The sequence below is a fragment of the Hylaeus volcanicus genome, chromosome 9 (genome assembly GCF_026283585.1).
Source record: "Hylaeus volcanicus isolate JK05 chromosome 9, UHH_iyHylVolc1.0_haploid, whole genome shotgun sequence".
NCBI lineage: Eukaryota > Metazoa > Arthropoda > Insecta > Hymenoptera > Colletidae > Hylaeus > Hylaeus volcanicus.
Window position 1 is genome coordinate 391,906 of NC_071984.1, and position 11,638 is coordinate 403,543.

General features: G+C 32.6%; 1 protein-coding gene across 6 annotated transcripts in view; it reads left to right on the plus strand.

The window, feature by feature from the left end:
• Positions 1–11,638, plus strand: part of LOC128882007 (serine-rich adhesin for platelets) — a 263,101-nt gene that overhangs the window by 246,103 nt on the left and 5,360 nt on the right. For 3 of the 6 annotated variants that reach the window (XR_008458246.1, XR_008458247.1, XR_008458248.1), the window contains 8 exons: positions 4,355–4,472; positions 5,149–5,283; positions 5,450–5,473; positions 6,420–6,455; positions 6,571–6,735; positions 7,538–7,657; positions 8,684–8,757; positions 9,786–10,985. Coding sequence is in view for 2 of the 6 variants with exons in the window: in XM_054133537.1 (XP_053989512.1) it covers positions 4,355–4,472; positions 5,149–5,283; positions 5,450–5,473; positions 6,420–6,455; positions 6,571–6,735; positions 7,538–7,657; positions 8,684–8,757 (672 nt within the window). In the remaining 4 variants the exon portion in view is untranslated. Of the gene's footprint in view, positions 1–4,354; positions 4,473–5,148; positions 5,284–5,449; positions 5,474–6,419; positions 6,456–6,570; positions 6,736–7,537; positions 7,658–8,683; positions 8,758–9,785; positions 10,986–11,638 lie in introns of those variants that run through there. The other 3 variants (XR_008458249.1, XM_054133537.1, XM_054133538.1) reach the window with 3 other exon arrangements.

Below are 11,638 nucleotides of genomic sequence, written 5' to 3' on the forward strand. Positions count from 1 at the left end.
GACCGACGAGCCTTGCCGACTGATTCCGAGAGTCGACGAATCGATGAATGGTCTTAGCTCCTATTGGCTAAGTGTTGACGAAAAGAATAAAAATAAGAATCAGAATCAGAAGAAAAATCTACAATTTCTGACCGATTCATGACATAATATTACAATATCTCAGTTGTACATAGACCGATTTTATTGATTTTGGTTTTATTCGAAAGCCTGTATGCGATTTACATAAGAAAAATGCGTTTAAATTTAGAAAATATTGCAGGCGTGATGAGATATTAATGAAAGAAGTTTCAATTTAGGTTAGAATGGACCATCTCTCCTGTAAAAGATAAGCAGTAGCGCCACGTTATACAGGGTGGCTGTATAATTTTTCATGAACTTGGCGTCGAGACTCTACCGCGTCTCTAGATAAATGGCCAAGCTGTAGGGAAACATTTGGTCGGCAAATGCTTGACAACCCTACAGTTGGCCGCCGCATGGTCAGGGCGCTCCGTGGCCCGAACTTTCCTGATGTACCCACTTTTATGACTCTCAAGTAGGCACTGAGTCGTCGTCTTACCTGAGAAGTCGTTGAGGGTTCGGATGGTCCGCTAAATCTAAAATGCGCGCAGAGCAAACACTGACCCGCTGAGCCTCGGCCGTATACCTGTAGTCGGTCTCGGCTCACGAAAGCTTCTAACGCTCATCCACAATAACATTGGAAATACTTGAAATATCCCTCTAGAAATTTAATATGGTATTCTTAACATATTAAACTATCATTTTCTGGAAATTTTTTTTTTCGATTTTTTGAAGTTTGTAAGTGGTCTTCCCCCCTTAATGCCCTGGCCCAGGACCGCAACCTCCTCGAGCTCCTTTGGAGAAAACTCCCAGTCTCTGACGACTCCCCATCTTTCCATTGCTCTTTTTGGAATCCTGAGCATCATGTCTTTTATCTTTGCTTCCACTAGTCTATTGTACGTTATTCTACCTGTGGGTGGAAATTTAACGTTCACCTCGGCCATCCTGTTGTTGATCATTTTTATACATTTTATGTTATTGTACTCACTTGACACCCCTCTAAAAATTCTTAGGTAATTTATTTTCTTGTTTTTTGACGATTTATTAAAGTCAATGGAAATTTCAAAAAAGTTTAAAAAGTCCTTGTCACTATTTTCCTGTTGATCATCAAGATCTTTCCTTTCCCTTTCGTACTCTTCGTCACTTAGATTTTTCAAATACGAGATATTCTCTTTCTCGGTCACGTGCCGCCGCACGTGTTCGGGTTTTCCTAGATTAAAGAGGAATTCTTTAATACATCTCCTCGCGTTTTCTATGATCTTACCTTTATCTGTGGTTGTATTTCGTGTCGTTTTAAACTCTTTTTTCTTAAAAACGTTCTCTTTCTCTTCGCTTTTATATTTTTTTCTCTGACAACTTTCACTTTCAACGGTCTCTCTAATACTGACCTTATGCGCACTTCCTTTCCTCTCACTACTTTCTATTCCTTTGTCCGAACCCCTACTTTGGGGGAGAGTTTCCGTTTCCGTTGCGTCCGTCGTTTCTAATTTTCGTCTCCTGTTTCCTGTCTGTATTTTTGCGCCCTCTGTTTCCTTCTCATATTCCCTGGAGTCCATCAGTCTAGGGATTTTTTCCCTCTAAGGTTTTTCCCCCTGAGTTTTCCTTTTTCGTTTTCTCCTCTTTATTTCCCGCCATTTTTTGGCCTAACCACGCTTTTTCGTCTTCACTTTCACCAATTCCTTCAAAGGGAATTTCACTATCTTTTATATTTTGGGTATTTTTAAACCATTTATTTAGCTATTTTCGTATTACACTTTCACAACCACGTCTTACTTCTCACCCCCGCTTTAGTCACGCCCAAAACAAACAAGATAAGGAGATAGGACTAGATACTTGTACTTTCTCTAACAAGTTTACTATACATATTTATTTGATCTATTAGAATCGTTTTCTGATTAATATTACAATCACCGAATAATATCTGAATAATATTTCGATCAATATTTTAAACAATCCATATAATAATGGAGGCACACAATGCTACCTCAGTAATAGATAGCAAAATATTAGTTGCTATAATAAAAAGTCTATTAATAGCTATTAATATCTATTAATAGTCTATAAGCTACCGATCCGTAAAGTGATAGTGAATTCGCAGCAAAAGTGTGACAGACGTTGCTCAAAAAACAACATTTCGATATAACCTGATGCAGTCAATCGAGTATAATGGCGTCGTCGATGTCCGGGGCGTCGAAGGGCGCGAAGAAACGAACAATGGCGTCTGGAAGATCTGGTGTCGCAAGTACAAACGCAGTCGTTGAAAACGCATTTGGCCCCGCAACGAATCTAAACGGCGAAGAAGGCCGTGATTCAGGACTGTCCTCCGAATGTTCAACGCCAACAACTGGGTCGCCGGTACCAAGGCAACGAAAAACCACCAGCAATCCGATTAATATCGCCAACCCTACTTCCATACCGCGCGCCATCGCCTATACTAAAAGGTATACTGGAGACGACGAAAATGAACACCTCGTATGTACAGGGTGCCCCAAAAATGTTGGAGGTCCTTGAAAGGGATGGTTCGGGAGGTGATTTGAAACAACTGTTTCCTTAGCGAAAATGTTGTCCGAGGCTTCGTTGAGTAGATATTAACAGAAAACCCCGGACCAATCAGAGCGCGAGGATGATGGCGGAGGGTGGTCGCTTAGCGCGGGCGCTTCATTGGCATCCTCGCGCTCTGATTGGTCGGGCGTGTTTTCCTTTAATATCTCCTTAACGAAGCTTCGGACAACATTTTCGGTAAGGAAAAAGTTGTTTCAAATCACCTCCCGAACCACCTCTTTCAAGGACCTCCAACATTTTTAGAACACCCTGTATAAATCTTGAACAAAAATTCTTGAATTGTGACTATAACAGCTGCATGTAATCCTTTAAGAATAATTATTAAACTTCCCCCAGCTAAAAATATAATTGGAGAAACTGTTATTAAAATACCTGTTATCATAAACCTACTTCGGGTTTCACTATACAAGGTTTCCTTCATTCATCCATATTCTAATGTTCGTAATATAGAGCACTCTGTTGATACGACAGATCGCCCTTTTGACAATATAAAGCACTCTGTCGATAAGTCTTTCTACGTTATCCGTGTGTGAAGAAGCTGACTCTAATTCATCGGATACCCTATATGTTACAAGTTAAGAAACAATCTTACAAAGAGTGACCACCATAGCCGTCTACAGGAAACTGTAGTATCGATTAAGCTTAATTCTTATTTTAGGGAAGGAAATCCTTTTGTCTTTCTCAACTATTTGTTACACTCGGTATAAATCATTCCAGAAGTGTAATTAGTAGTATGCGGATTTTATGCATTTATGACATACAGTAATATAGACATGCAAAAAGCATACATAATATACTTTGTATATACATGGTGGCCCAAAAATGTTGAAGGTCCTTGAAAGGTGTAAAAAGATGGTTGGGGATGATTCAGAGGGTGATTTGAAACAATTTTTTCCTTAGCGAAAATGTTGTACGAAGCTTCGTTAAGAAGATATTAACAGAAAACCCTGAACCAATCGGATCGCGGTAGGCGTGGGTTACGCGTTAGGCGACCGTCCTCCGCCGGCATACTCGCGCTCTGATTGATCCGGGGTTTTCTGTTAATATCTCTTTAACGAAGCCTCGTACAACATTTTTGCTAAGGAAACAGTTGTTTCAAATCACCTCCCGAACCACTCCTTTCAAGGTGTTACAACCTTTTTAGAAAAAAAAAATTTTTTCGGGAAAAAAATTGAATTCTTTTTTCAAAAAAATATGTTTACCACTTACAATGCTCCAGATTCAAATCTGTGTGCGTAGAACTGTTCAGAATTGCTTAAATTTTAATAAAAAAAATTTTTTTTTAAGTTATTTTTCTTCATTTTTTTTTTTATGTTCCAAGCCCCTCAACCTACCGGCTTAATTCTAATTAATTCTATTGCTTTTTATACGTAACAAACCGACGCTTTGTCTTGTAACAGACAACGCCGATGTTTTGTTACATGTTAAACAAATTATAATTTTGTTGATAATTTTGAAAAAACTCTAAATATGCCTTGTAGTATCAGACTAGATCTAAAATTTCATTAATGTGGAAAGAAAACATTTCAAAGCTTAAAAAAGAGTTAGTTGAAAAAGAGCACCGACTAAAAGTACTATAATTACAAAATGGAAACAATATTTCAAATATTCTGGTACGAGAAGTAAGTAACGTTCTAGTTAATTCGTACCCATTAACCTAATTCTATTAAAATTGAACTGTACATTTATGCACTGTTCCTAGATTAAAACGTGTTCGTTATCTTTTTTGTTTCAGAAACGAGTGTGATTCAACGACAAAAAAATGGCGAAGTAGATCTGTAACCGATTCACCGCGTTCTCTCGATGGCACACGACGTCGGCTAATTTCCAGTCCCTTGAGGACATCGAGAAACGTTAGTATCACAATTTTTAGATTTACAAAGAAAAATTTATTGAAATTGTTACTCAATGGCTCTGTAGTTTATGGAGTTGTGTGTTTTTTTCTTCTTTTTTTTTTAGCCATTGCTTCTGCTAATACCTCTGTACAGGCAATAATAATAATAACAATAATAAAATTATTGTAATTATTAATGTTCATAAAAATAATGGTATTTAATCGAAATTCAAATCGATATTTTTTATGTTAAGAATTATTACTATAGTACTATATTTTTTAAAAACCTGTTGAAGTTACTGTATTTGGAAAACTTTTATCGTAAATATGATTCTTTTCTATATAATTACACTAGTTTACATCCAATGAAATCGATTATATCAATGTTTAATTTTCTTTCAGCTCAAAATAGACCGTGATTTTGATTTTTTTGGAAAGTAAAGCACTCGTGCAAAAATTAAAATTTGTGGTTTTAAATAACTAGTTTACAAAATAAAGAAAATTTTATATACATTCGATGCCACTATTTTTTTTCTTATGTATTTTGGGCCGCTTATCTCGAAAACTGCAATGAAAAAATTTTGAAGATCCAAGCCTGAAAATGAATTTTTTTCAAATTTTAACTATTTCTATTATGATGCTTGAAGATGGAATTCATTAGTATAATTAATAACATTGATAATATTTCTTTTTAGGTTCAGCCATCAAGCATCGACTCTCGAGTCGACGAGGAATGTCTTCGAGTTGACCTTGACACGTATCAACACATGTTTCAAGACATTGTTTCTATGAAAACAATGCTTCTGAAACTCAAACGAGTACTCCAGGAGGTACGTTAAATGAACCGTTTCGATGGTCCACCACAATTATAATTGAATGTTCTGTTTATTGTGATACTCGTATTATTTGTATTGCACAAGTATAGTGTGCTTCTCTATTAACACGCAATTTTTATTATTTTTCATTATTATCATCAACCATGATTTTCCCTTCAAGTCAGAAGAGAACGGTTTGACGGGGGTATGTTGCACTTATGTTTTTTTTTATTATACACGTTAGAGTAATGTCTCCATAAATGCACAAATTTGTCTACGATAAATGCACAAAATTGTCTGCGATAAATGCACAGAAACCAGCCCCACCGTTGGGGGTGGAGTAGTGTAAACATGATCTGGGATCGGATTACTCGGTGAGACAATTTAATGCAACGGTGAAACTTTTTTTATTATTAACTATTTTGTTGTAAAACTTTTACCACTCCTGACATTTTTCTGATTAAAATGATACCAAACACGACGTAATTCGCAACATATTTACTTGTAACAACTAATTGTGTGTTATACAGGGTGTCTCAGAACTCCTGTAAGAGCCGGAAGTGAGAGGTAGCCGAGACGATTCTGAACAATGATTTCTTTTGCAAAAATGTCGGATGTGGCTTCGTTTTTGAATTATTAAGAAAAAATACTCCCCAATTTCCGGCTCTTATAGGAATTCTGGGACACCCTGTATATCGTAGAACACTAATTAAAGAAAAATATATGGTAAATATCATTCAAATTATATCGTATTTGGTGTCGTTTTAGTCAGAAAAATGTGAGGAATACGATGGTAAAGTTTTACAACCAAAAATTTAATAAAAAAGTTTCACCGTTGCATTTAATTGTCTCACCGACATTCCCTGATGTTTTCGCTCCGTCCTCTCCTTTATTCGCTGTCCTTGTCTACGTTCGACGCTCGTCGGCAAACATCAGAATATACGAACTCTACGATAACTGCACAAAGTCAGTCCCGAGCTTGTGCAGTTATGGAGACATTACTGTACTTTTATATTACATTTATTGTCTTCTTTTTATTGCTTTTAATTGGATCAATATTGTCAGCTTATTGTTATTAATGCAATTAAATTATATTATAATTATATAGAAATATATTGAATATTTTATAATTTATCGCATCATGCTTACAGGCAGAAACTCTCAACCCATTCGACAATACCATAAAGGTCAGTACTTTATTTGTATTTTAAGAGAAACTTTCCAACTTCAACTTATGAATGTTCCTATTAACCTACGTATTATCCATGTAAATATAATCTATATAAATTTCTCGAATTTCAGAATGGTCTCTTCTACAACCTAAACGAGGGAAATACCGCTGATGTTAGTACCTCACCTGGTAGCGGAGGTAATAGCATCGCGGACGAATTGGCTGATTTACGTAGGCAGGTTATCTTTTTACAAGGTCAAGTGGAGGACAGAGATCGAACTATACAACTATTGCAGGTAAATTAATATTTATCGAGTAACTGTTTGTTACCAACCAAGTTTCTTGGTTCTTCTATAAATATAGTTTTATTACAATAAAAGTCAGTTACGTTGCTTAAAAAATAGGATAAACTTTTGTACAAGCTTAAATTTATTTCTGTATGAAAATACTAGTGAAACTATGGAGAAATTTAGAAAAATGGCAAAAGGAAATATTCATCGATCCATGAAAATAAATGCAAAAGTGTAGAGAATATCAAGGGTAATATTCATGTTACGTTACAATTAAAGTGTAACGTTTCATATTATAAGCTAGCAAAATTGCAATATTTTTACTCTAATATAGGAAGAAGTACTATAAACAAATAATGTTTTCTACACACGAGTAGAATTACCATCCTTGGAATATAAAAATAAAGTATATGTCTCGCAAATAAAGAATACTATTCCATCCTCAAAAACGTTGAGCTAATATTATTCATTACATTTATCCAAATGTATTGCAAATTATACTATTTAAATATCAAAATAATACTAAATGTCTTTCAACTGTAATACAAATAAAAAATATAGTATAATAAATCAGATTAAACTACGTAATGTGATTTTTGCAATTTATCATTTCAAAAGAAGTAGATTTAGCTTCCATAAATGAAAAGCAAGAATACATTGTTTTAAAGCCTCAAAAAAGGTACATATAAAAGAATATGATTGGTAAACCTACTCGTGAGCAAACAATTCATACGTTATGTCCTAATAACTTAACTCGACAGTTTCTCAGAGACAATTTCAACAATTTTAACAATTTTATATTTTCTAGTTCCAAATGTCGAAACTTCAAGGACCTAACGGCGTCGACGGTCAAACGTGTGTTTTAACCAATAACCATAAGAATATTCCATCCGCGAATACGTGCAATGCTGCTACGCAAACAGAGAAGGTACGTTTGTCATTTACAAGTCATAACACCACGAATATTCAATAAATAGTAATTATGGTTTACTTAATTGCATCTTACAGATGGTTACTTTAGTTTCAAACTGTTTCAAACAATAGTCACGTAACAATTACTAGTTCTCGCTTTGTGCAAATAATTCACGTAGCAACGTTATAGGGACTCAATGTGTATATAAAATTCTTCAAAGCAGTATTATTAAACGCTTTAGCTCAATACTTTAAAGTGACATCAATATTTACAATTATATTCGTAGAATGCATATAGATCTACACATTTATTTTTGATACAAAAATTGTTTGCACATTTGTTTTTGAGTTGCACACATTTCATACATTCTGTCCTAAAGAATTTTTTATTATCATGATTTTATTGTTTACTAACATTTGAAGTTTAATTTTATACATATACAATTTTGTATATCAGTTCGTTGTTATCATTATTGATGTCTATGATCTGCGCATTAAATATTGTACAACTCAACTATACACAAATTAATTTACGATAAGCAGTTAGCATATATCTTGCATAATATTTGGTATTTAAAAAATGTTTAAATAACGCAAGTCGTAAATAATGTACAGAATATTTTACACATTTTCTAAAACGATTTGATGGTACCCCCCTTTCACTTAATACAATTGATGTAATATTCAATTTGTTGATTGCAAACACACAAACATATAGGTATTCGTTCTCATTTGTATGTACCTATTTGTGTACTGCACGTTTTTCAGTCCTTATAAAATGATTAATTAATGTCCTCAAATATATTTAACACATGTTTTGGATATGTTTAATTTTTTTTTTTTTTTATAGTATGTATTTCTTTTTGTTATTTTAACAGTATATTCAATTATTTATATTTAATTTATTATATATTTATTCTTGTCGCAAATACCACTCACACAATAAATGCTATATTGCAGTTTTTAACTTTAAGAATCTTACTATCTGTCGTATAATTTATTTTTATATTGTTTATTTATTACTGTTCAATTATGGGTACAGACACGTCCAGTGTCAGCAGGACCTTCACTCTTACAAACACTCCCACAGGATGGTGTTATGGGGCCTCTAGTTAGGTGAGCTCTTTTTTCCTGATCTTATAGCTCTATTCGAATATAGAATAATTTTATCTCTTAAGAGTGTCAAGAACTAAGAAATTCAATTTTCAGAAAAATCTTAGGAAACCTTTAGAATAATTTGTGAGAAATAACATAAATTTCAGTAGAAAATCTAGGAGATAACATTAATTAAAAAATTAAGAATTACTACAGTAATTTACGTTCCATTCACACTAAATTAATAAAAATTAAATCGATATTACAAATGAAAATCCTAAGGCTTTTCTTTAAAAGATCTTTTTATTTGACTGTTTAAATAATATTTATTTTCCATAATACTAATTTGAATCCTAAGATTAAATAATAATTTTGTTGGCCAATAAGTTTGTGAAATGTAGAATAAAGAAACTACCCTCAATTTATATAAACATATTACATGCATTTGCAAACACGACTTTGTTCTATTACTTTTAATTATACATTAATATAGTATTTCTTAAACTTTATTTGTCGCTGAATCCCTCAAAATAGTATATAAATTTTTTAACGAAAATCCTAGAGTAAAAGTTAAATTATTATTTTTATAATAAATTTTAAAACTGCTTCATAATAAAATGCCATTATGCATTACAAATTTTACTTCAATTTTATTGATTCTATATTTTCCAATTAAAACTTTTTATATATTGTGAACTAAAGGAATGCACAATTAGGTATGAAAAGAATTGATGTACCCTTACAGATCAAATATATAATCAAATCAATAATAAGATAAAGTGTACAGAACATATATATTTGTGTAAGAAACATGTACGCTACAGTCAATATATAATATATGTAACTAGAATTTTGTAATTCGTTTGAAAGGAAAAGAATATTTAATAGCATCTTTAAATTACATAGTTATTGCAAGAAATTAGGCTAAATGTATTTGCAGCATTTGCAAACATCACACATATATAACATCATAAAATTTGTCATAAATAACCCTGTTGTTCTTGCTGCTCTGGTCATTTATCTTTCCCCGGTGATTCCATGTGAAACAGCTTCAGGATCGGGAAGGTAGAGTCCGTCAGTTTGTGTGACTTACTATTGGGATATTTACTCCTTTCTGCATTAAACGCCTTTATATTCATGCATCTCTTTTATATTAGGATCACTTGTTTAATCATTCGATACTAATGTTTTGGGTTTCTTTTGCATGCGACAGTAACATACTCTTTTGCTTTTAAATTTCTTTCGTGCTGATTTGTTTGAAATCATTTCAAATGCTTACGAATGTATATAAACATTAAAACATATTCGCTGTAGTACGTCTAATAATATCCTTTAGTATTGTATTTAAGGTTTGCGACCGAATCTTGCTGTATACGTAACTACAATATTTCATTTTAAGTCCACAATTAACAGCATTGTTGAAAATATTCTATTTTTACAACTATTTTTATATCCAGTATTCAATCTTTAATAGTTTATAGGAACTATTGTATGAAATTATTATTGACAGTAATATTAAAATACAATTTGGAATTTATTTCAATCAAATTCAATATACATATCTTACAAACATTTATAGATAAATATTAATTAAAATAGTTAAGAATTAACAATGTGTATGTTCTCAGAACATTGTTCTGCATAAAAAATCATTATGTATTTACTTATTAACGTTTAATAGCAAACTTATATTAATACATGTAACAATTTTTTGTTAATCGTACAATAGAGACACGAATAAGAACAAACATGCTTCATCGTTGCAATGTGAATTTTCTTTCTATGATAGTCTAGGTTCGATTGCAAGCCCTAATAAGAATATATTAACCCTTTGGCCTACGATTTACTGTATGATAGTGTGTGCCATAATCAGGTATCAAAATTCCTTTTCACACGACGTGTCTGACTCGTGTTTTTCATGTTCGACTCATTCTGTACCACGAGTCTCACACGTTATTATAGGTTAAAGGGTTAACTAACATAGTTTAATATTTCAACAGTTCAACATGCAACTATAATGGTTCTAACAGTACATTGTATATAAGATGCGGATCTTGCTTTAAAAGTGTCTTTGTGAAACTCTAACTCTCTTAGCAACTGATACTCCTAGCATGTAGTATTTACAAATAGATAAATGTATGATCAATTGTAAAATACAAATTAAATATTTTTTTCCTGGGATATTGTTTTGAGATTATAATGGATTTACAATTAAAAATGTTTCATGCTGCACTTGATAGCCATGTGCGGTAAGTTCACTGCCTATATTACGTATTCTTAAGAAATTTATTAATCCAGACATACTTTTCATTCATTGGTAATTCATCAATTTCTACATTGAACATTTGGTGCCGCATAATTGTAACCAAATATTGGGTTTCTTAGCAATTTTTTGATCATTTTATTCCTACCGTTGGTCTTGGATGATTCCCAAAAGTGATAACGGTCATTAAAGTCGGTTAGTAAAAGTGGTTATTAACATAAATTGCGAGTTAATAAACGCTGTAGCAAAAAATTGTTACCAACAGAGCCTATAGACGACATTTAATTATACAGTGCCTGAAATTTCTATAAAGCCACCACGTTTTTTGGTAATATATTAGAATTATTCTGTACTTGTGATAAATTTGAGTATGATTTCATTTTAGGCGTATTAAGAACACATATATATATAGATTGAAATAATAGAAATAATATTTCTTTAAATAAATATTATTTCTATTATTTCAATTTCTTCATTTCTTGATAATCTTCAATAAATGGTATTAAAATTGTGTCTAATAATTCTGTATACTTTTCAGAATTCATTTTAGGTGTAATGCAACAGATTGGTGTCTTGATGTCAGGTTTAAATGCAGCTCAGATCATTAATGTACCACTACCAAAATTGCGACTCATTGTT